This window comes from Gymnogyps californianus, chromosome 2 (assembly GCF_018139145.2).
Source record: "Gymnogyps californianus isolate 813 chromosome 2, ASM1813914v2, whole genome shotgun sequence".
Taxonomy (NCBI): Eukaryota; Metazoa; Chordata; class Aves; order Accipitriformes; family Cathartidae; genus Gymnogyps; species Gymnogyps californianus.
Window position 1 is genome coordinate 82,623,217 of NC_059472.1, and position 25,433 is coordinate 82,648,649.

Genomic DNA, 25,433 nt, shown 5'->3' on the forward strand with positions numbered 1-25,433 from the left:
ATCACCCGTGAAGCCTGGTTCTGTTTCTTGCTTCTATCTATTCTACTGCAAGTAAGATTTCTTATTAAAATCACCATGGATACATGATCCTTATAATCCTGTGAGTCTTTTTCTGATTGTCTGCTTAGCTGCAGAAAGTTAACTAATGCTGTGCCTAACAGAAATGAGCTGCTGCCTCTCTCCCAAAATCCCAAATCAAAGCAGCTCACTTTTGAATCAACCATGGGCATTTTGACCCAGTTCCACCAGGGCAGATGCATTCAACAGTGCTTCGCATCTATCCCAGTGGGCTCTGTGCTGCGTGGCGTTTTGCAGTAGCAGAAAAATAAAACATGGTGTGGGAAGTTGCGTAGGCATCTTTGGAAAGAGTGGAGTAGCAGCTCAGAAGCAATTGCCCTGATGCAGAGCTCTTTTGCAGAGGCCTGTGCATACTTCAGCAAAAAAAAGCGCCTTTATTCAACAACCAGTATGATTGCTATGGACCGGTTGGTTATTACTGGTAAATTGGTAAAATCAGTACTCTGATTTGTATCAGCATGTCCCTGCTGTGAAAATGTGAATGTGTAGTCTCTGATTTTCTACCCTGTTGCTTGTAGGCATGAATTTGAGTCCCTTAAACTTGGTGACATGCAGTACATTGGGCAACTCAGTCATCGTTGAGAGCATCTCCTGGGCTGTCCACAGCTGGCTGCTGGACAGGCAGTTATCAGAAAGGAAGGGCAAGGATTGAGGATCCTGATTTAAGTAACTGGAGCAATATTTTTTACATCACCATACTGCCGTCATTACCTTCTACTGGTATGGGCTTTCGGTAAAAGGTCGCACAAATGACATGCTGTATGTGTCCTTTCTGGCTTCCTCCTTAGCAGCACAGATGCGGTGTCATTATTTGCTTCTCAGTGAAAGAGGCTGTATTAAAAATGACTTCTGTTACTGTTTAACGTACTGCAGCGAATGCTGCTTAGATCTGTAAATCAAGACATTTGTTCTTCATTTTTAGCAATGCCCTTTCCCTGAACTCGTTTAATGAGACAGAGTTGGAAGATGTTTGTATGTTATCCAGCTGGACTGGGCGCGCGATTCTTGAACTCTGACTTTTACTACATTCTCATTTTAAAGTGTCCTGTGTCAATAGATAGTGGCAGTTATACTCTTAAGGCAGCCTTGTTTCACATAATAGCGCTCTGATGTTGTAAGCAGTGTAATAGACAGGAAAAATGCTTGAGACTGGGAGAATTTGGGAATTTCTTTGTTACTGAAGTCCTTGACAGCTGTGTTTCATAAAAGTGAAGGGGCACCGTAAGTGAAGGGGGAGGGTAACTTATGAAAGGTAGCGTATGAACCAAAATGTGACATTCAGCAGAAGGTGATGGTGAGGAACAGAAGACTGTGTGATTTGTTATCCCTGTTTGTCACAGAAAACATACCCAGAAATCAGTTCCAGCTTATAAATGCAATTTATGTAGTTATAGCAATATAGACAGTTATAACAGTAGTTACAGAGGGATAGATTATTGCCTCTAATTTCAGATATCTGTTAAAATAAAAAAAAAGTTATGTTGCTGAGTAACTGAACTATTTTCTATCTATCTGCTCTAGATTAAACTCAAGGTGAGAATTTTTTCAACCCATTTAACAATTTTTATGCCCCTTTTCTGCTGAATGTCGTGGCAAATGTAGATTGCTCAGATTCCTAGGTCAGCTATGCATCTCAACCCAACTACACTGAATAGCCATTTACCAAGAATGAGTTAAGTATACTGCTTTTTTCTGTACCCTTTGCTGTTAAATTTCATTTGATGTCTTGTTGGGCCTAGTCTTGTGCATTCAGACTGTGCCACTGCCTCAGTGACACCAGGCACTTTGGGCAAACCAGGCTTGTGTCCAAACAGATGCTGAGCTCCAGTGCTGGAGTTGCTTCTGCTGGTCTGAGAGCGCTTTTGTTGTTTGCTGTTTTGCTGTTTTGTTTTGGTGTTTTGCTAATGCTGTACCTTTCTTATCTAGTCCAGGACAACATCTTACACCTGTGTACAACAGCTGGTGTAATGGGACATTATCATCTGACTTGCAGCTGTGGGTGGGAAGTACTTTTTGTTTGCAAGGACCCCATAGAAAAGGAGGAGAAGGCTAGTCTCGTGGCAGCATATTCTTGCTCTTTTTGAACATGAGAAGGATAGATTTCCTATATTTCCTTTTATCTAGTTTTCTGTTCTCTCTTCTGTCCCTCTCCTCCCCTCCCTCACAGTGTAAAAGTGAATCTCCTCCTCTGTGTGTTTTCATTTAGTAACTCCAGCTTCTTTTGTGGGGTCTTTTGCTTCATGCCAGTGTAGAGGATGCAGGAAGATGATGCTAACTGGTGCCAGGAAAAGGAGAACGGGGCACTTCCCATGCTGAACATGCATAGGACAGCTGGGAGCCGAGGTGCTCTGTCATGTAACAGAGAGCTAAGCAGCAATATGGACCATATTGACCCTGTATATAAGTTGCTTTGGTTTCTTGGTTAGAACAGAAGACGTCTTGCCTCCTCTGTGTGATGGTCCACACTACCCTGCATGCTAGGATAATTTACTGGATATTCCTTCAGTGAGGAACATGGTAAGAAACGGAGGAAAGACAGTGGGAGGGAGGTGATCTGCCATGTTCCAGTATCCGCCGTAGAAGCAGATAAGCGACATCCTTTCTTCGGAAATGTTCTAAAGGGAAAGGGTTGCCCTTTTGTCCTTTCCCCTTCTCTTGCAAATTCTGTTGGACATAAAAGCAGTTTCACTCTTTAACATTTACATAGATTGACCTCAGAAATAATCAGTGGCATCCTAAAATGACTGCTAATCCTGGGAGCTGCAAAGATGTCGACCATTTGTCAGATACTTACACAACATTTGAATAATCAGAAAAGCATAAGGACCAATTTAGTAACCTTTTCCTGGCATTGCTTGTTACACATTTGCTGTTAGACCATGCTCAGTGTGGACAATGGCAGCGAGTAACAATTTTCTGAATTACAATAATTCCTCACACTTCAGTAGCTCGTGTTCTGGCTAGTGGTCTTAATTTAAATATGCGTTTTAACTTTCCTCAGTACCTTCAACTCTCAGATTCTACACATGAGCTTTTCTTGGCAACTATGCTTGTGATGTCCACATTGGTTCCCTAACACCTTAATATTTTTGAGATCTAAAACATTGCTGTAGAAAAGAACTAAAGCATAGCCTAGAATGAAAGGACTATTTAACAATTTTTATGCCCCTTTTCCAAGAAATGTATTAGCAAATATAGGTTGTTCAGACTCCTGGGTCTGCTATGCACTGTGACCCAATGATACCGAATAGTTATTTACAGCTGAGATGCAAAATCCTGTAGCTTCTCAGGGAAAAAAATGGTAGGATTGCTTGCATTTTTTTTTTCCTTTTTGCATTTAAAGTAGAGTTGAAACTTTACATCTTGGGAGGATTTAGGTGGACAGGAATAATAATCTCCATGAACCTATTGTACCAAATTAATGCTAGTATCTGATCGGAGAATGAGTCCTATTAGTGCTATAGAAACCTCCCAGCAATATCATGCATGAAGAACAAAAGTACAGCTTGGAGGTGTTCATGCAATAATTGTATGGAAGTGTCTTCATCTAGGTATCGATGTTTCAGGCAGTGACTGGTTGTTCAGCCCACAGTGCCTATAAATCTGCATAGCGCCCTTGAGTGCTGGTGGTCTCTCAAATCTTAGCAAGATCAGCAACGGAGCATGGAGCCTTTCAGAGCTGCAAGATTGCTGATCTTTCCAGGTGGGGTGTTAAATGGAAAATAAACAGTTCTGTGATGCATTCCCATTTTCCGTGGATAACCATTGATTGAAAATGAGCAGAAATTGACAGGCTCAATGAAGTCCCCACATCTGAATGGGAATGTAGAGTGACATTCACTCTTTTTTCTTTCTTTTTTTTTTTTCATGTGTCTTTCCAGTACCAAATAAGAAGGGGAAAGGACACCCTTTTCTCAGATCGTATTACCTCTTTACAGACTCCAGACTTTGTTTCCTGGTAAATTTAATTGTAGTCATGGTCTAATGTCTCTCTTTTTAACACAAGAATGTGTATGTGCACAAAGTTGCTCTCCTGTTGGTCTCTTCTCCTGTCTGTTTATTAACAGAACTGTCAACTGCTTGATAATGTCACATGAGGGAAGACAGGGCTTTATATTTTCTTAGACATTAGTCCAAGGTAGAGTTACAGAATGCTAATGGAAAGTCAGGCTTTTAATTTCATCCTGCTGTAGTCAAATATTTAATTAATTGTTGCGTGTTTTTGCAGCTGAGCATTAAGACTTTAGTTCCACATACTTAATCACATGCGCTGAATCTTCATAAGCCCAATGGGGCATTCCGCTCCACAGCATTATGCTGAGATACTAGTCAAGGGGAGGCTTTAAATGTCAGCAATTTACAGTGGGGAAATGGTATTGTACCTTGCAAATGTAAAGAATATGCTTTCAGTAACCTTCTAAACAATGTTTTGAAGTCATTAAAGCAGTCTGAGGAGGGTGATGCTCAGTTGAGAAGAGAGTTAATTGTTCTCAATCTGTATAGGCAGGTGGCCATGTACAACTGTAATACTTCTTTTCTCTGGCTATTAGCTTACAGATATTGATATCCATCCAGTTTTACCGTTGATACTAATGTTTTCCAGCTGCTGCTTGCTAGTATGAGCATATTTCTGGTAACTGAGGATCGTATTTGAGTAACTGTAGATGTCATACAGTTGGGCTGTATATGAAACACTTAATTTTTGAAAAAAATTATTGAATGTGAGGTTCAACAAAGCCAACTGGCTTCAGGGCCTCCGGTTTAGTGTTCTTTGATCCAGCTTCTAACTTCATTCATAGGGCTAGCAAACAGTGCTGGAGTCTTCCTGTCTCTCTTCTTGTTTTTTATTGAAAGAGAATTGTACTGACAAATGCTAGAGATGTGATCAAAGATCCCAGCTAAATTTCACTCTCCTAAATATAAAACTTAGTATTTTAATACTCATTTGAAAGTACTGAATTACAGACAGTCACTTCACTTTTGTTTAGCATTTCTAAGCATTGCTTTGTAGTTCTTTGAGAGAAACTGCAAAATTGTTCTTAATGATGATGGCATTTTGTAAAGACTGAGTTCTTGCTTCGCACTGTTATCTATAGTTATCTTTGAGGGAAAGATCATAAGGAAAAACTCTCAAGAGCACTTAACTGAATTTTGAAAATGTAACTAACTCATGAAAATAAAATTTGGAACTTAAAAAGAAGTGAGGAATCTCCCATCTCTTCAGCAATACTGAAATTGCAGATTGATTTGTATCTGAATTACTTGGTATAGCAGATAATATCACCACATTACTCCGAACAAGTTTTAGAACTGCTTTTATTTTAATCTAGCCTGATAGCAAACAGTTATTTTCCAGTCACTAAAAATAGGAATGAGATAGATAGGGAAAAAGATGGTCAAAAATATCCAGGCAAAACAGTTGAAATGGCCTAACAGGCAGCCAATTTCAAATTCCCATGTTTTCATTTGTGGATTAATTCTATGCTATAAATAACATAAATAAAATCAAACGATTGTTATAGTGCTCCAGCTGGAAAGCCACTCAGAGCACCAAAAATATCAGTTAAGTGCAAATGAGCAAAGGAATTTGTCAAAACACTCCAGAAGCTCAGTAGATGGAGAGCTAATAGCATAGATCATCTTGCAGTGATGCACTGTAGCTAGCTTGTAGACAACAAAATTGTTCTCGACTTTTTTCATTTTAAAGTTAATTTCATTATTTAGGACAATTTTGGATTCTCCATGCAGGTTTGAAATGGAAAAATTGTTGGGAGTGCCTCCTTTCTCTACCTGTACTGACTTTGACAGACTCCCATTTCTGCACTCCTGACATACCAGTTACCAGAGACTCAGTTCTCTTCTTTTCCATCCACAATTCTTCTGTCTTCCCTGTGGCCTTGTTGTGCAGTCCTTTATCAGGTTTATTTCAAATGGTGCTAGATGTCTTGACTCCTGAATATGTAAGGTTAACTTGTCAGAACAAAGCATGCTAAGGAGAAACACTCGCACAAATTTTAAAATAAATTTAAAGAACTCTTGTGTTTCTTGAATTTATCTGAATACCAGGCTAACAGGTATGAATGACTGAAATAAATTGACATTCATTTTTTTAATGAATGTTTCAGATACCTTTCTCTCCTTGCAAGCATGCAGTGTTCCCAGCCTTAAGCATTTAAAATGAATGATCTCATAAGAAACCATGAGAGAAAAAATGCCTTCTGGGTTTAGGACTCTTTCAGGACTTTTCTTGCCAAAATGAAGATTAGAAATGAAATCTTAGATTATTTTTGTAATAAATACTAGAGCTGATGCTTTAAAAAATTTCCAAATACTGTGAGGTTATTATAAAATTATGAGCTGACAAGTTACAAATGTAAGAGTTCATAGAAACTGAGTTCATTTGAAGCTGAGTGTCATATGGTCATGATCCCATATTATTTAGTTACTTTAACCTCACTTCTTTCTCAGGCTAGGATCTTTAAGATTTTTTGGCACACATAACGTTTTTCCTGACTGGCCTCTGACAAATATGATAATGAAAGTAGTTTTCTTTTAGTTTAAAAGAAAAAAACCCTCTTAATCTTTTTTTCTTCCTCTGTAACAGTTATTTGAAGTTTTTACATGGAAATTATGCTTATTTTTGAAATCCATGCAAAAACTGTTTTTGCTTTTAAGATAAATTTATTTTCCAACCAGTGGCTACAAAATAGGTTGTGAACCTGCTCAACAGACAGTGATACGAGATTTTTTTCAAAAGCCCCGTGTTTACCTAATTGCCATGATGTAACCTGCATGGAAGTGGAATTCTCTGCGACAACACGTGTATGCCCTTCATGTACTCATAATGAAAAAAAAACCAATTACATCAAAATGTACATTAAAAAAATTACATCAAAGACAATGGGTACAAAGTTAGAGGTTCACAAATTCAGTCTGTGACTCTGAGCCTCCGGTTCAGTCCTTTCTAGCCGCTTGCCCCTTGGTGCAGGTACTAAGACCTGAGACCTACACGGCCTTTCTTCATTCCTCTGATATTATTTACCTGGCCTAATTTGTGCTGCTGATCTTAATTTACTTACCAAGGCTTCTGAAACTCCAGAATACAGACTAGTTTGGGTAGGCAGTGTGAAAATGCTGCTACTGAGGGGAATTTACCTAAACTTGTCACTCTTCAAATCCCTAATTCCTGCCATTCCTTGCAGATGATCCTTTCGTATCCTGCTCTGTTGAGCATCATCTCCAGCAGCGCCGTGTTGCTACGTCTAGTTGATATTTAATCGCACATTAACGGAAGGCACTTCTAATTTTCATGACTTTCTATGACTGTAATAATGTAGTCACTACAGCTCAGATCTGTAGCTAGGAAAGGCAGCTTCTGCAGTATGTGACAAATATAACTCAGAATATTCAAACTTGTGTAATCTTTAAAAAGGCCTTGGAAAGTTAGTGAACCAGTTTAGGGCTTCCTCTTGCATCTGTTCAAATTTGAATAATTACTCCTAAAAGGGATGTCCTTTTAACAAAGATAGACATGCATCTAATTAATAAACATAGAATAAACATAGCACTGACCGTGATGCGTCAGTCGAACACCTGAAAACCTAATGAAAGCAGGTTAAAAAGGGTTTATCGTAGTTTTTCAAGCATTCACAATGTTGTCTTTAAGCAAAATTACTTTGTTTTCTTACATCTGTTTTTAATAAAGCACTAAGATGGCTGCCAAGCAGTAGCTTCATCTTTATCCAGCTGGATACACCTGAGCTTTCCTAGCTGGAGAAAAAATCCTTCTCATCAAGTGAACCAAAACTGAGTGAAATGTGCGTTTTTGGAACTATAAATCAAAATGTCCATGAACAGATGTTCTCAGCCTGAAGGCATAAATGCAAAGGAGCTTGGTTCCAGAAGGAGCTTTCAGCAATACCTGAAAATGTTCAGAGATGCTTTACAACTCCATATCACAATATTAGCACAGTACTGTAAAATCTAGATGAGTGACTTGCTCATTATGCTATTCGAATATGTGCGATATAACGGTAAGCTTCAGAGGCAGTAATTCAGTACAGTGGCAATATGCAGAAAAACAGTCTTCTCTAACAGAGATTTGGGGTGAGGAAGTCATATGGAACGAGCTTGCTTTTAAGGAAAAATATCTCCAACCCTTCATAGCACCTGTTGGCATCAGGCAGAGCTTTTCTGAGGATGAAAAGTGATATTTTCCCATTTTGCAAATGGGGAAGCTGGGCTGCAAATGAGGTGGCCTTCCATGCAACAGCAACTGGAAGAGACTGGGTTGGTTTTGGGCTCTTGCCTCCTCTGACCCCAGACTGCTGTGGACCCCTGAAAACAGGGAGAGAGAGATATTCCCATGATTTTGTACTACGTTACAGTTTTATTGCAGTAATATGTGTCTGCATTTGCGCTTTGGAAGGGAAGATCTCGTCTGTCATTTTTCACCCGGTACGCTTTGTACTATGACAGCTCCCAGAAGCTTAAACCAAGGGATATTGTCTCACTGCTCTAGGATGGCAATTTCACCTTGAGAAGATGACTCCTGCTCCAAATGAGTATGTTGTGATTTTAGGGATATGAGGTTGGTTCTTTAGACTTGCAGAAAGATGCAGAGCTGGGACAGGCTTCACACGTGAAGCTAAGTGTGAATGGCAGGGTATGGCAAAATGTAACGGTGTGATGGTAGTTTTGCATTATTTCAGTTGTCCTGAATAAAGAGAATAATTCCTTCTGTATTTGATTTCTGTGTTTGAATGAAGTGGCTCGTGTCAGATTCTGTCAGAAGTGTGTGACATGAGAGAAGTTTGCAGTCACTGGCAAGTAGCATAAAAGGACCCCTCTTTTTAGCCCCATATATTCACACAGAACAGACTTTGAAAAGAAACCTTTTTTTAATCATTCCTTTGGAAAAGCTAATAAATACTTAAATAGGAGTCTTGCCCTTTTATAGTGACGAATTGCTGAGCTGAAAGTGGACAATGAAATTAGCCATTTATGGAAAAAAGTTTTTAATTTTGTTTTATGTATAAATCATATAATAAGCTTAACTGTGGTATTGCTTACCAGTTACCTGTGATTAAAAATAGAAGAAATACAAAAGAGTAAGAGAGTGTGGTAGGTAAGAGACTTAAATGAAGATTTGGGGTTGCAAATACTCTTAAAATAGTTACATGTTTCTTGAGACATATTTCTTGATACTGGCTCACTTAGCATTTTCTGAAATAGCATAAGACCTTTGAAAGTAATATTTCCAAATATGGATATGAGACTTTTATGCACTTGAATCATATTTAGACCCGGCCCCTTTTTTGGGATGTATGAATTTAGTGCTCAACTTGTGCACGTGGGGGGATTACCCAGAAAACTGCAGTGAGCAGAACTGTGTACATGATTTCTGCAGAGCTGAATGCCTCTTGGCTTGTGACAGCCAACATCTTAAAGTTTATGAAGCGCAGCTCCCTCTCCCCGTCCCCCAAGCAAATGAATTGCCAAACCCTGGGAGCGAGAGCTGAGGCAGCAGGGTAGAGGCACGCACTCGGTTCCCATTCCTTGACAAGATCTTGTAGGGGGATGTGGGGGCCCTGTCCCACCAGCTAACCTGCTAATGCAGGAAGGAAAAAAACCAAACTGAAGTGCTGCTCAGTCTGACCATTGCTACCTCATCAGCCAGGAGACCTGGTTAGAAAAAAACCTCTGGAAAAGCCAGTTACTGTCGGGAGTCTTGGCAGCTGTGTTCTGTTAACGGCATTAAAATGAATCGATATCCTCTTACTCCTTCTAAAACATGGACATCCTGGGGCACAGATGGATTCCACATATGTGCTAATATGGGGACAGCAATATGGGACCCCAGTGCTGGTTTGGAACATGGGCTACTACTGAAATGTATTAGTGCTGAAAGAGCTAACAGAACCTTTCTAGTGGTATTTTTCTTTTTATTTACGGCTCTGTCTTGAAAAATGAAAACAAATTTTCCATATTTCTCAAGTCTCCATTGCTTTGATAGTCTTCTCTCATTTTAATCCTGAAATAGCTCAGTTAGTTATAATTTATATTGATGTCTGCCTGCCTTCTTTGGTTAAAATAAGTAATTTTTCAAATAGCCATGGGCTGAAAGCTCTTTAAACTGAAGGAACGACTCTAAGAGTTCTCTATAAATAGCTTTCTGTACAGCATGTGGGCCTTGGAAAGTAAGCTCTTTTCTGTTATATGGTCTGAGTTGACCAAAATTGCAAATTGGCATACATACAGCCTTGATGGAGGGCTAGTCTACATCAAAAGTAATACAATCTAAGGCAACTGATATGCATTCTGAACTGCAGAAATTGAATTGTGGCCATATTAGGTATTAATTACGTTCATTGACACAAAATGCAAGTCACTGCTCAGGTGAGGGGGAGGGAAAGGGTCTACATCCAACTCCACAGCTATCCCTGCAAAGTTATTTTTCTTTTGCTTTCATTTAGTGAGTTTAAATTTGATAGCTCTAAGATGGACAGATTTCCTAGTAATACTTAAATGGAAAAGAAAAACAAGCTATTTTATTGAAAGGAGATATCCACCTGATCACCTTTCCTGATTTCTAGTTTTCATTTCATTCCTGCTGCATTGTTTGTTCTTCTCTTTTTCGGGTAGCTGCTAGCTTGGAATGGTTCTGGCTGAGTAATTATTAAATCGGATTTCTGCCTTGCCTGGTTTGAACATAAATCTCTTAGTGCAATTCATGGACTGCACTAGCTGCTCTCTTTACATCTTGCCAAATGGACTTCTTAGCCTCCAGTCTTATGTAACCTTCCCTCTAGCAGAGCTGATCAGCCATCCCAATATAACCCAAACCAAAACCAAGTAAAAGAAAAGAGAAAGTACAGTCAGTGAAGATGTCAGAAAGAAACTTAGGCAATCGATCTAGATCTGGGAGTCTTGAATCCGAGCTGACATATCTAACAGCTTAACACATGACATAGTACGGCTTATTGCCTGGCATAGCTCTTACTTTGGGAGTATTAGAAACACTTTACATTTTCAAAGCGGATTCCTTTGAAAATCCACAGCAAACCGTTATTGTGTTGGGACACTGTCGTGGTTTAACCCCAGTCAGCAACTAAGCACCATGCAGCTGCTTCCCCCTCCCCCCTCCCAGTGGGGTGAAGAGGAGGAAAGGAAAAAAAAAAAAGTAAAACTCGTGGGTTAAGAACAGTTTAATAGCTAAAGTAAAATATAATACTAACAATAGTAATAATGAAATATAATAATAATAATAATAATAGTAATGAAAAGGAATATAACAAAAAAAGGAGGGGGGGGGGGGGGGAGAAAAAAAAAACAGTGATGCACAATGCAATTGCTCACCACCCGCTGACCGATGCCCAGTTAGTTCCCGAGCCGTGATCCGCAACTCCCGGCCAACTCCCCCCTGTTTATATACTGGGCATGACGTTCCATGGTATGGAATACCCCTTTGGCTAGTTCAGGTCAGCTGCCCTGGCTCTGCTCCCTCCCAGCTTCTTGCACACCTGCTTGCTGGCAGAGCATGGGAAACTGAAAAGTCCTTGGCTTAGGATAAGCGCTACTTAGCAACAACTAAAACATCAGAGCTTTATCAACATCATTCTCACACGGTACCAGCTACTAAGAAGAGAGTTAACTCTGTCCCAGCCAAAACCAGGACAGACACAAGACAAAACTCTCTAATAGAGATCGGTTTTATTCTGCAGCCCCCTCTGTCAGCTTGCACCACTGAAACCAAAAAGTAAACTCTCCCTCTTTCCTCTCAACCATCTATGGCACACTCTGAACATGGGTTAGCTTATTACCAAAACATGGCACTGAAGGAGTATAATAGGGTCCACAAGACAGCATTCGTTGATGCTTACCTACAGTTCTTCATCTGGGTCAAGAAACACAGCTCTCATTTCTCAAGTTTTGGAGAATATTGCCAGTCTTAATAAAAGATTGCCTAAGATGTCTTGGTATTTTGAACAGCCATTAGAGGAGAGTAAATGAGTAGTGGTGAAAAAGGTGGAGAGAGATATTTGTAAGACACAAATAGAAATCAGCTGCTTAATGCTCTTTGCTTGCCACTGATCATTGTGTACTGGTTCCATATTATTTTGATAATCCTCCCCCAGTGACTAAAGTGAAACTGGTAAGCCTGGTAGTTTGAATGTAATGCTTTGTTTAAAAAATGGAGGGGGGAAGGGAAAAAAGTCAAAATCCAGTGTAAACACGCATTCTAAATAAGATCAAAAAAGAAAGTCTGGAACATGAAATTTTCTTTTGTGTTAAATGTATGCTGTTTTAAAAAACCACATATTGTGCTAGTGTGAGAACCAGGAAGTGAGAATGACTGAAGTGACAAACTTAATATAATAGACCAAGCTACAGCCTGGTAGAAAATATATATGGCACAAATGAGTGTCCGGGAACATGAATATAAAAAGTTTTGCAAGATGTTGAGCGTTCAGGCTTGCATTTCTCTCATTTCTTTTGAGCATGTCTTTACTACAAGACGTTATTACAACAGAGCTGTGAGAAGCTGAGAGCTGATAAGGTGCTGACACCGATACTGTGGTCACGAGGAGGAGTTTTTTCTTAACAACATGAAAAATACTTGTAATTCAGCCCAAAGTCTTGCAGGGTTTAATTATAGGTAGTTTTGATATTACGCAAAACATGACTTGACTTGTATACATTGACTTCAGTACAGAATTTTTCGTTTAAAATGAAACTTCATACACAAGACTAAAAGTCAGAAGCTGTTATTCCAAGAAGAAATGCAGCAGCTCTTCAGGAAGTCAGTGTAAAATACCCTGTAAGTGCTGCTGAGGTGGTAAGTAGGTTTCGTGTTGGTTGGTTCCAGGAGGTTAAATTCCACCAGAGGCATGATGTCTAATACTGTCCTAAAGACATAAGTGTACTCAGCTTTCTAATGCAAAGTTAAACTTGCAGGTATTTTCAGAATAACATTCCAATTACGAATTTAACTGTCATTAGCAGTTTTGTATTAACTGGAGGATGAAATTGGTTTAATCCCGTGACTCTTGCATATACCTTCATTTCTGAGGAATGCCGTTGCGGTGTTCAGGGCCAAGGTTATTGGGAAGGTGGGCACCTGACCAGTAACTGAACCAGCTGCATGTTCTGTGATGGAGATTTGGGAGAAGAGAACTGTGGGTGTTTTTTTAAAATCAATCGACCTCTTCTAATGTCTAAATCTGAAGCTGTGGTACCTCTTGGAGCATCAAGTGAATGTGCAATCATTTCCTTTTGAGGAAAAATAGAGAAAAGCTATAGCTGCAGCTTAATATACAGCTGAAACAGATAAAAGCAGATAGAGAATGTGTTAACTAGATCCTAAATCTTAAAATACTTTAATAGTTAGGTAATGGAATAAAGGAGTCAACAATAAATACGCAATTTAAATTGCTAATCTTTTGTTTTGCTGAGTAAACTAGATCCTGTGTATTTTGGAAGGAAGCACTTGCAATGTTCTCATGAACAGCATGACATGCACCACAGCAGAGAATGCTGCGTTAGGTGGATGGCGGCTGGTCTTGCTTCCCTGTTTTCCTCCTTTCTGTGGTGCTATTGTGGAGTCATGTGCTGCAGTCAGAAATGGTGTGCTGCAGTCCAAGTGGCTTGTATTTAAAAAAGAAAGACAAAATTGAGAATTGGATTTAGTTCGTGGTTATAAATGTAGTTTCATTGCCTGTAATGATGGTGTTGTGCAAACAGAGGAAGGAAAATACATAGTCTAAGGATTGCCATGATCTATCATAGGTCTGAGCTGTCTGTTAAGAGTCCTGTTCCTAGCTGTAGGATGTTTTCTTACAGCCGGGGGGTATGCCCAGTGCTGTTTCCAGTGAGCAGCACCATGAGCAGCCTAGAGATGGGAAAGAAAAATGCTGAAGAATTTAGCAGTCACTTGGAGAATCCATTTTCAATATAAAACTGGTAGTTCCAAGATTTCAAAGTTAATGTATCCATTTCTTATAGCATACTGTAATTTATATTCTAAGATGTTGATTAAAACTAGTTTGACCAGTTAAATGGGCATTTAAGTAATACAGATTTTTTAAAGTGTGGAATGTTAAACAGATATAATGTAAATGTAGATCCCCGTAAATAATTGTCTCCAGTGACAGTTCCCTAGTTAAATACCCTAAGGCCTTTTTCAAAAATGTGAACATGGCTCTCCAGGTCCTTGTTAAGGAAATGGCAGGTAAGTTTACTATTTATGCAAACAGTAATCGAGAACCTTTGCTATTGAAGAAAACATGTAAATGAGGATTGTACAGTAATTTCTTTTTTTGGTACAGAAAGCATGAATTTGAAAGCTCTTCATGTGCCTCATACTGTATGTTCTTTGTTCAGGATGAGTCTAGAGAAATACAAGCTATAGGTGTTAAGCTTGAAAAAATTCCCTTTCCCAATGTGCAGTCCCTCCAGGAATGAGGTCTTCCCACATCTGCTCTTCACTAGGATTGTAGTGTGGAGGAGGCTGATGTTTTCATTGCTTACTAGCATCTGACTGTTACATTTTTGGAGTGTCTCTTTTGGAGGTACCCAAAACAGTTCAGGGGTCTGCAAGCCAAGTGTATTCGTGGTATTGAGATCCATGATACAGATAGCGCCGGAGGGACAAAATTCAAGCAAAATGCGAATTAGAAGGAAATCGTCTCATTATCTAGGCTTTTATCACCTTGCGTGTTTTTGTAATTAGACATGGTGGTGGTGTCTTAAGTATTTGAGGGAGGCAAAAAGTGGCTGGCCATAATTGGAATAATATGTGTGGAATCTCGCCTCTCCCTCGGCTGTGCATGTTCCTGGGACCTGAACAGTTTGAAAGATGTGGGTAATAACTACCTCTGAAATGTGCAACGTTTCCTATTTAGGAACTTAATTCTAGGATACAGATTAGAAAGCTTTGGGTAATGTAAGATATTTATTAAGCTCCTTCCTGGGGAGTCATGCAGAAACCCCAAAGTGATGTGGCACCTTAGAAAGAATAAGGAGGAGGCACATGCTTATATTTCTGGCTTAGTCTTTCAGGTTATTTTGAAGCCTGCAAATTGTTTCTACAAGAGGTGTTCTTGTAAAATTAATCTCAGTCTCTGCAAAACAGATGTTTACAGCAGAGTTTCCCCTTCCAACCGTGTGCCTAACAATAGTGTGATTAAGATCTCAGTCTGGGGCAGGCTGACTTTTGGCTGCATGTATGTACCTGCATGAGCATGTCTGCAAGCTGCTTTTATTATTCAACAAAAAGAACATATGCAGTTAATCTGAATATAGGAGAAATGCTTTGAACATGAGCTGAGTCTCAATTCTGTAGGAAGGCTGGTAGGCTGAACGGGGCAGATGAGGCAAATAGAAATTGATGGCAGCATTTTTAATTTAAGCAATCAGAGCATTGGATGAACTGAACGCAAGGCTGAGCGACACATAGATTGCACTGTAAAAATAACCTATTTTATGCTTCTGTGTTGCTCAGTTTTTAATATGGCTTGTGTTTCTGCTATAAACAATGCAAAACAGCCTTGCAGGAGCTGCCAGGGATGAAACTGGAGGCACTGGCAGTTGTATCTACGCTGCTGGGCAATGTAGTGTTGTGTTGGATCACTGAAAAAAAACCAGTTGTGGCAAAACAGTGTGATTCTGATTTGAAACCAGCGATAGGAAATTATCAAATAATGCTAACACCAAAATGGATGAGCTGTAGACAATCGTCTAAGGAGAATAGGGGTGATGTTATTTCTATCCATGTTAGCTGGTCTAATAAAAGATGTTATCTCTGCCTACAAAGCACAGCCTCGCCTGGGGTGAGTGGGGAGCTCGCACGCAGCAGAGCATTTCTTCCATGCCGTTCGTTGACTCGGGAAGGCAAGACTGGTCCATGTTCTGCTCATGTTTTCTGCAAGACAGCTTTGTAACTGGAGAAGCTAAGGGTGTATCGGCTTAAAGAAATGAGGTGCATTACATTCAGGAGCATGCTCCTACAGAGTGGCTCTGCAGAACAGAGATCAATACTTCACTAAAGTGGCTGTAATACAGGGTGACACACACAGAGACTGCATAAGGCAGTACCTTGATGTATTTGTTTCCGCAGACTCTCCTACAGCTAAAGTAGTGCTGGTGCCTGACCAGAGTCAGACTGGGCAGTGGATCTTCAGTCACTATGTGTCTCCAGGTTCTTCAGCTGTACAGTCCTCTAAGTAAGGAGGATGCAAGGCCAAAGTCTTTGGAAGTTGCTTTCAGTGTAACCCACTGTCCTGGTTTCGGCTGGGATAGAGTTGGTGTTCTTCTTAGTAGCTGGTGCAGTGCTGTGTTTTGGATTTAGGGGGAGAATAATGTTGATAACACGCTGATGTTTTAGTTGTTGCTAAGTAGCACTTAAGGACTTTTCAGTTTCCCATGCTCTGCCAGCAAGCAGGTGTACAAGAAGCTGGGAGGGAGCACAGCCAGGACAGCTGACCCCAACTAGCCAAAGGGGTATTCCATACCATAGAACATCACGCCCAGTATATAAATGGGGGGGAGTTGGCCGGGAGGGGCGGATCGCGGCTCGGCATTGGTCAGCAGGTGGTGAGCAATTGCATTGTGCATCGCTTGTCTTTTCTTGGGTTTTATTTATCTTTTTTTTTTGTTATATTCCTTTTCATTACAATTATTATTATTATATTATTATCATTATTCTTAGTTAGCAGTATATTTTATTTTTACTTTAGTTACTAAACTGTTCTTATCTCAACCCATGAGTTTTACCTTTTTTTTTTTTCCCCTCCTCCCCATCCCACTGGGAGTGGGGAGGGGGAAGCGCCTGCATGGTGCTTGGTTGCTGGCTGGAGTTAAACCACGACACACACAAAATTTTCATCAGTCTTTGATCAAATAATGGATAAATTTTATTTTTATTCAGGAATTCTGCCTCGCTAGCTAGCTTTTTCCCACCCAGGGTGCAAAGACGAATTACGTGTGCAAAGTACTTGTGTTTTCAGGTTGATGCTAAATGAATTCATAATTTTGGCAAAACCTTTGCCTGTAATGAAACTGCTGGTCTTCATTCCTGTTCTGTTCTTGGAAAAATAGGTTCCTAATTGGTGAATTAATACATACCTCAGAGCTCAAGTATTTCACATGAATCTTAGTAATATCTCAGGTCCAACTTTTTAATTTGCTCTCAAAATAATTGTTATGTGATTATTAACTTTTCTGATAACTTGCTGTGTTATTAGTAGTTATGCTTCTCGAATGAAGCAGTTACTCATGTACAAGTTCTTAAGTAGCCAGGCACAATTTTATATCAGCCTGCAGTGTGCTTAAGTTATTATAACTCGTAACTGGAGTCTATTATCACCGATCATAATTTAGATATATTAATGACAAATGGCCCATATTAAAAAAAGCACATCATCCTTCCCATTTTTGTGTGGTGTACATATCTCCAGGAATTTTAAAATAATATAAAAATTGAAGTTCTTCTTTTTTCTTTTTTAAAAAGAAATATGCATCAAATGTATTCTACTTCTCACCAGAGGAAAATAGAACTGAAGTCTGGCTGAGAATTAAACCCTTAGACTTGGCAATATTATTTCCTAGAATTCCTTTATTGGCTGCATATTAAAAGAAAACAGGACAGTACCAAAACTGGAATTGGCTTCTTTTAAAGATCAAGGTTAGAAAATCAAGTGAGCAAAATTTCTGTGTTTTAAGCATTCACTATTCTTTTACTCTCTACTCCTTTACTAAATCTTGAGATTCATGAGGCTTTGGAGGAAGGAAGGGAGGCACAGTAGTTACAGGACTGTGCACAGGCTGAGAGAAGGAGAAAAGATGATCTGTGGTCCGTGAAGAAAACAGCACAAGTGCCAAGCCGAGATGTTCCCAGTTTATTATCGTGTTATCTCACAGCAATAAACACACCGAATTGTTCAGTGCTAAGGACTTGGCTTGAACAACCAGGGCATGTGGAGACCACAGGCCATGGTTTGTTGTGCGCATCTAATGAACTAGCATCTTGTTACCCTCGGATATATGTAACCACCATGTGAAGGCGGTGTGCTGCTCACAGCCCTGCAGGTATGGCATTGCAGGAGGTGCCCAGCCCCTCGGGGCACAGCTGTGTGCCACCCCCAGCCATCTCATCAGAAGCGAGAGGTGGTCAAGTGTGTGTTTCCTGCTGCCTCCCTCGCACCAGCACCACACCTCACCTGACTGTAGGAGAGCCAGTTCCCATCACTGCTCTGAAACATAAGGAACACAGAACAAGAGGATAGGGTAGGGTAGGGAAGGGTAGGGTAGGGAAGGCAAGGCAAGGCAAGGCAAGGAGAAAGGAGAAAGGAAGAAAAAAGAGAAGAAAGAGAAGAGAGAAAGGAAGGGAAGGGAAGGGAAGGGAAGGGAAGGGAAGGGAAGGGAAGGGAAGGGAAGGGAAGGGAAGGGAAGGGAAAGGAAGGGAAGGGAAGGGAAGGGAAGAGAGAAGAGAAGAGAAGAGAAGAGAAGAGAAGAGAGAAGAGAAGAGAAGAGAAGAGAAGAGAAGAGAAGAGAAGAGAAGAGAAGAGAAGAGAAGAGAAGAGAAGAGAAGAGAAGAGAGAAGGTCACTACTACTGAGGTGTGAAGAGGCTTGAACCTGAGCGAGACCTAGCATTTCTGTTCTGTTAATTCCAGGTAACATCAGAGGAAAAGGAAGATGCGTAAGGATAGTTGAGAAAGAACAGAAAACCATGGCTTTTTTGCTAAAAGACAAGGCTAGCGAGTCTAATTCTATCTAGTGGTATGCTACAGACATCTTCTAACATTAACCTGGTAAACTGATTGACCTGGGCTGGTGAGATAGGAGTGTCTCCGAGTGTGTGTGTGTGTAATGGGAAGCATGAAATTGTACTGCGTATTTTGAGAAGTAGTAAGTTCTTTTCTTTTTCTTTCATAAAAGTTTCAGAAAATCTTTCGAAAATGCTGTCTGGAAATTCCTTGTTTCCTTACATTCCTGTATATGTCCCTTTATAAAAACGTGCTTTTTTTTTTTAAATAGAGGTGTAGGGTTAATGAATGAGGTATAGAGATGTAATGGTTTCTTCAAGATCTTTTTATTTCTTTTGAGCAGCTGGGGGGTAGGGCAGTTTCTGGGATTGGTATTTCCTTTGATTTGGAGTGTTGAAACCCTGCCTTGGGAGGGATGTGCATTTTACAGCTCTTATCTGCAGGTGATGTGAAGTAACTCATGCCTGTAAACAGGCTTGTGCAAGGGCTACTTTGGCCTGACCCACCACACGTGCCTACATTGCGCTGAAGGCAGTGGGATTTCAGAAGATACCTATTGTCTTCCTGAACTGGTTTTTCTGGAGGTGGACTGAGCTCCCCACACTTCACATGAAGTTGAACAGGAGCTTTGGAAGTTTAGCTTTGGCAATCAGACTATACAGGTGATATCTGTGGTTTTGTCCTTTCCTGATGCACTGTTCTCTGTACTGAGAACAAGGGTGATAGCAAGTCCATTCTTGTAATAGCTGGACCCTTTCATGGGATGTGAAAGTGTATGCTAAATGAAACATTTAGAAATTTATAAGCACATAAGAAACCTAATTGGGCAGACAAACCTTTACTGACAAAAGAGAAAGATAGTAACAGTCTAATTCTAGACACTTTTTCAATATAGAAGCACAATTTGAAATATAAAACTTTGAAATAGTATTTCTTTTCCCAAACTGTACAAATGTATGCTGCCTGTGTTCCAGGGAGTCATCTCCATCAGATCAGCTCAGTCTTTCAGTAAAATCTGAAATGTTCTGTGAGTTCTTCTTCCTGCTGTATTATGGTCTTATGGACATTAACTCTTTTTTTGACACTATTATCCCAGGAAATCCTGATTATCATAAATACTCAATTTTCAAAGTGCTTAACAGGCTCTAGGTGACCTGTAGACATGATATTTCATAATACAAATATAGTCAGATTATTTCTTCTATACATAAGAAAGATGCCTGTGCAAGCTCTCCAGTTCTCTTCCTGCTTTCTGCAGGAGAATGGAAACTTCAGGATGAGCACGATGAACAGCAGCTCTTAGAAACTGAAGAAATCCTTGCTCCTCTTGTAGATGTCCTCCACAGTGGTCTCTGGATCTGTTTCATCTTCCATGAGAAGAGCAATACAGTCAAAGAATACTGAGCATGCTGAGAAGCAGATGAAGTCTATTGTAACTTTGAAGTGTTGCATTTAACCTTGCTCTTCTGAAGCATTGATCTGCCAACTGGTTCATCAAAGTTCCCTGAAAATAACTGATATATTGCAACTTCTTATATAAAATCTGCTACACCTATCAAATGCTGTCCCATTTTACAGGAATGCAGCACCAAAATTTTTAAGGATCTTCCTTTTGGACATGCTTGCTACAAAGTGCTTTGCACTCAGCTAGTGGCTGCTAGAGCTAGTTCAAAACCACTACATGTCAATGGTAGTGCAAATAACTGAAGCCATACGGGGTTTTAGCCTGTATGGTAAATAGTTGTAGGCAAATTTTTTTTTGGGTCTGTCATTCACAAGGTGGATGCAATGGTTATGGGGTTAGGGAGAAGCAGGGGAAGTGTCAGAGGCTGAGCAATAGAGCCAGAGCCATCAGTCTCATTGGGACAGACAGGGTATCTCCTTTTTGTTAGCCTTTAGTCCTTTGGTGGGGGGGAGCAAAAAGGTCTGTACTCTTGCAAGTGTTAATATGTAGGTAGTAATACAGAGTGGATTTAACACCGTATGAATACATACCTCAATGATTTAATGCACTTTGCTGTCTGTTTCACCTGTGAGACATTTCACTGAGATTCACTTTCATGTGGCACCAGGCAGGATTATCCCGGCAAGAATATCCAGCGCAGTCACAGAGATGTTTAAGTGGCTTGATCTACATGCTACTTTTCCTCCAGGTATAGCTGGTAGTAATTTTAAAATACTTTTTCAGGTCTGCTTTGTGTCTGCTGCACTTGGAGACTCTTTGCACTGGATGGTTCAGAGCTGTGCTTCAGGCACACTTAAGGTGGGACAGGGACTAGATCAGCATCTGGTTGAGGCAGTGGAGCACATGAGGGCTGTTTCTGGAGAATGTGACAGGGGAGCCCAGATACGTTATCGGGAGGCTGGGGAGAGGAGGAGGAGTATTTGTAATTCAGATACAGGGGAAAAGGAACATTGTAGCATGGCTACCTGCAGGGCTGGGCGATGACCCTGATGATTGCTGTGCTTTTGCATGGTAGCCTGGCATAGCTATTATGATGATGATCTAGGCGGCTTTTAAATAAGGAGATGTGAGATTCAGTGTCACACAGAGTGAATCTACTCTGTTATAAAGTAGTTGAAACTATGCTGGAAGGTGGCAGTCCACTGTAACTGTAAATATTTACTAATAGAGCATAATTATAGTCTCTGAACCTCTTCCCCATCTTCTGCTCCAGTATCTTGAGCCAGCTGGCTGTGGTGCAAATTGAGACACAGCGATTTCACAGTATACCTCCGAGAAAAGACAGTGCATGTTTCTTTTCATAGTTTGGGAGCACATTTCTCATATGCGTGCTTCTCTGCTTATTAAAGGTCCTTTGGCATATGCATTCTGCAGCCAGCTGTATCTGAGGATAAAAGCTTTTTGTGGAAGAAAATAGAAATTGTGGTGAGTTACTACTACCCATGAAATAGCAAAATCTGGAAAAATACAGAAGATGCAGCAAATGAAATTAGGCTCACGGTACCTGGGCTTTGCCAGGAGAAATATACAGGCTTAATTAGGGATTGCAAATTGGGATACACACATGACTTCAGTATAAATCTCTGATCCTGCTGACTTGCAAAAGCCCTTTCAAAGTATTTGGTTGTAACTGTACATAAACAATAAGCTGGAGCAATATTTATGGAGTATCAAGAAGCCTGTAAATTTGTCAGATAACAAACTAATGTCCATAGCCTGCCCTAAATACCTAAAAAGCTGGTATCTCTGCGATGAAGGTAGAGATTAGATTGCTCAACTGTGGCTCTGTGGAAGTTAATCCTTTTATTGCTGTTCCCCACAAAATTTCAGACAACAAAGTAGTGTTTCAGTAACATTACATTACCATTTTGCAGGGCTGTGTGCTAACCCTTCAACAGTATTTGCAAATTGTTATTCTTTTTGAGAGCTGAAATCAGAAAGGTCTCTGCTGACCATAATATCTCATTTTTGCCCAGGACACGTGGAAAGTCTGCTGTTGGGCTGTGCCTGGGCCTTGTATCTGTGTTAGCAGAAAATCTACTGAGAGGCAGCTAGTTCTTAGTGGTATTTAAAATTATTTAATATTCAGCCTTCTATGAGCACTCCTATGAATTTTTACTGGTTTGTATTCACAATTTTGGCAAGTGTGTGAAAAATATAGGGCCTATAAGTCTATCTACCTTTGCAAAACAGAGAATTAGAATGGCTTATCTCCCCTGGAGAAGCTCTTAAATTAAACATTTGTTTGACAGTACTTTGAAAAAATCACCTTCTCCTATTTTCAAATAGTACAAAACTAGGAATTTTTTTTTTTTCTTAACCTTTCATTGAGTATGAACGATATATTTGTTTTAATACCGGAAGTGTAATTTTTTAGCCAATCATAGAGGTTTTCATGTTCATTAATGACCCAATGTATCTAAGTGCCGCCTCCTGTTTTAATAGACAAAGTTTGCTTTGAAGTACTGTGAAAGATTTTGTATATTCTTAGTTAAGACTCCCACATGAAAGGTATATAAATACTGATCTGGTTACACATGTACTCAACTTCTTTTAAACAACTGAACTGTGTAACTGATCGCTTGTCATGCTTGAAAACTGTGAGCAGAGGCTACAAAGCATGCACCCCTCTTCTCCCCCCCTATTTTCTATTGCGTCATGTCACGTGCCACATGTAAGCTCGTAGTCAGAATTACCTGGATTTGCTTCTGTTGCCTTACCGAGTGGTCGCAGGCTTGCTGTGTTTCAGACATCCTGCTGCGGGGGGCTGTGAGGCATTGCTGTGTGCGGGAATGCGGGGCTCCCGGCGGGCGATCCCTGTGGGAGCTGCGGGGTGGGAAGGGGCTGGGTGGGGTTCCGTGCATGGGGACGTCCCCGCTCGGGAGCTGCTCCTGCTTCTGGGGCTGCTGGAGGGTGGTGCCCGCACCCCTCTGGGTGAGGGAGGCACATGCTCCTGGCCTCCGGGTACCATCAGCCCTGCACATAGGCTGTATCTACAGTGGGAGCTGGCTGTGTGGGTAACAGGCGGTGAGAGCGGAGTGAGTAGATGCGGTCTTCTGTCTTACGGAGAACGTCAGCCTTCTCACTGACTCTAGGCTTGCTTTGATTTTTCCAAACCTTAATAAAAAGCTTGTTCATAGCCTTTGCTAGAGTGATAGTGGACTTTGTGTTAACCAGGGGTGAATGCCAAGATTGACAGTCAAATTCAGTTTGTGCCCAACCTGAGTATATATACAGCTTTTTTCTACTTCCACCCTTTATGTCGCTTTCTCAGGACACAAGAGATTGTGATGTGTGTTAGTCCTCCATCGTCTTGTTAGTCCCTCCCCTCCCCCCCCCCCCAAAAAAAGTAACCAGGGTTAGAGGGGTTCAGAGAAGGGCTGTTCACAGGGGGATGTGGCAGAAGGGAGTTTGCTGACTGAAATGCTGCAGGGCTGAGCGGGACGTAAGGTCTGCGGCAGTGGTGCTCAACAGTGTCAGTGTGTTCAGCTGGTAACATCTGACCAAACCTGATGTAGTCTCCTTTTCAGGAGCCAGCATCAATTTTTCTCTTGCACCTCAGCTGATTTGATTTTGATTCTCTCAGTGATAAATGCGGGGGTTTGGGTAACCACCTCCTTCTCTTTTCTGTTACAGAGCTCCAACATGGGAGGCAAACTGAGCAAGAAGAAGAAGGGGTACAGTGTCAATGATGAAAAAGCTAAAGACAAAGACAAGAAGGCTGAAGGAGCAGCAACTGAGGAAGAGGAGACTCCAAAGGAGGCTGAGGATGCCCAGCAAACCACAGAGACCACAGAAGTGAAGGAGAACAACAAGGAGGAGAAGGGCGAAAAGGATACTCAGGTCGCTGCCAATAAGACGGAAGAAAAAGAAGGGGAGAAGGAGAAAACAGTGACCCAGGAAGAAACCCAGAAACCAGAACCAGAGAAGTCGGAGGCTGTTGTCGATGCGAAAGTAGAGCCACAGAAGAACAACGAACAGGCACCCAAGCAAGAGGAGCCGACTGCAGCCTCTGCTGCTGCTGCCAGTAGCGAAGCACCCAAAACTTCTGAGCCTAGCAACGATGCAAAAGCTTCCCAGCCTTCAGAAGCCACAGCTCCCAGTAAAGCAGATGACAAGAGCAAAGAGGAAGGGGAAGCCAAAAAGACTGAGGCTCCCGCAACGCCTGCAGCCCAAGAAACTAAAAGTGAAGTGGCCCCAGCTTCAGACTCAAAACCTAGCAGCAGCGAGGCTGCGCCTTCTTCCAAGGAGACCGCGGCAACAGCAGCACCTAGTTCCACTGCTAAGGCCTCGGACCCTGCAGCCCCACCAGAGGAAGCGAAACCTTCTGAAGTTCCAGCGACTAATTCGGATCAAACCATAGCAGTGCAAGATTAAATTGGACAGCCTGTTGAAACAACCACTTAAAACAACCTGTGTCTTTTTTTTATTTTTTCAGCTATACTAACTCGTTTCAGATCTGAAATAACAAATATGTATTGCCCAGAAAGAAAAGGAGAAAGGAGAAAAAAAAAAAAGAAAAAATGAAAAGGATGTCCCATCAAGTTGGGAGGGAGGGAGGGGGGAGAATCCAAATAGTATTTTTGTGGGGAAATATCTAATATACTTTCTGCCAACTTGACACAAGTCCTGGATTAAAGAAAAAAAGTAAAATAAATGGATGTCTGAAAGTACAGCACATCTTTTGTATCTGAACTGCTGTAAATGCACTCCACCAATGTATCAAAATCTTCTTTTTGTTCTGTAATGGGGTTTGGGAGTGATGCGTTTGATTCTGCCCACTAGGTTTGTGCCAAGGCAATCAGATCTTTATGAAAGCAGTATTTTCTGTGGTTTTTTTATTTACAGCCTTTCTTATTTTGATATTTTTTTTATGCAGTGGATGAATGCCAACTTTCAGACAAAACCCACTTAGCTGTCCACATATTTCTCAATGCCAATCCTCCAATTCTTCCTCTCCAAATATTTTTTGGGAGTAAAAAGCATTCTCATCCTACTTAGCCTACCTAGATTTCTCATGACGAGTTAATGCATGTCCGTGGTTGGGTGCACCTGTAGTTCTGTTTATTGGTCAGTGGAAATGAAAAAGTCTGCGTTCATTGCAGTTCCAGTTTCTCTTCCATTC

The 25,433-nt window shown here is 40.8% G+C and overlaps 1 protein-coding gene across 1 annotated transcript in view; it reads left to right on the plus strand.

The window, feature by feature from the left end:
- BASP1 (brain abundant membrane attached signal protein 1) overlaps nt 1-24,873 on the plus strand; it is a 52,884-nt gene extending 28,011 nt beyond the window's left edge. The window contains exon 2 of the mRNA XM_050891373.1: nt 23,945-24,873. Within this exon, the coding sequence (XP_050747330.1) occupies nt 23,954-24,685 (732 nt within the window). The 5' untranslated portion in view covers nt 23,945-23,953 and the 3' untranslated portion in view covers nt 24,686-24,873. The remainder of the gene's footprint in view (nt 1-23,944) is intronic.
- The last annotated feature ends 560 nt before the right edge of the window (nt 24,874-25,433 follow it).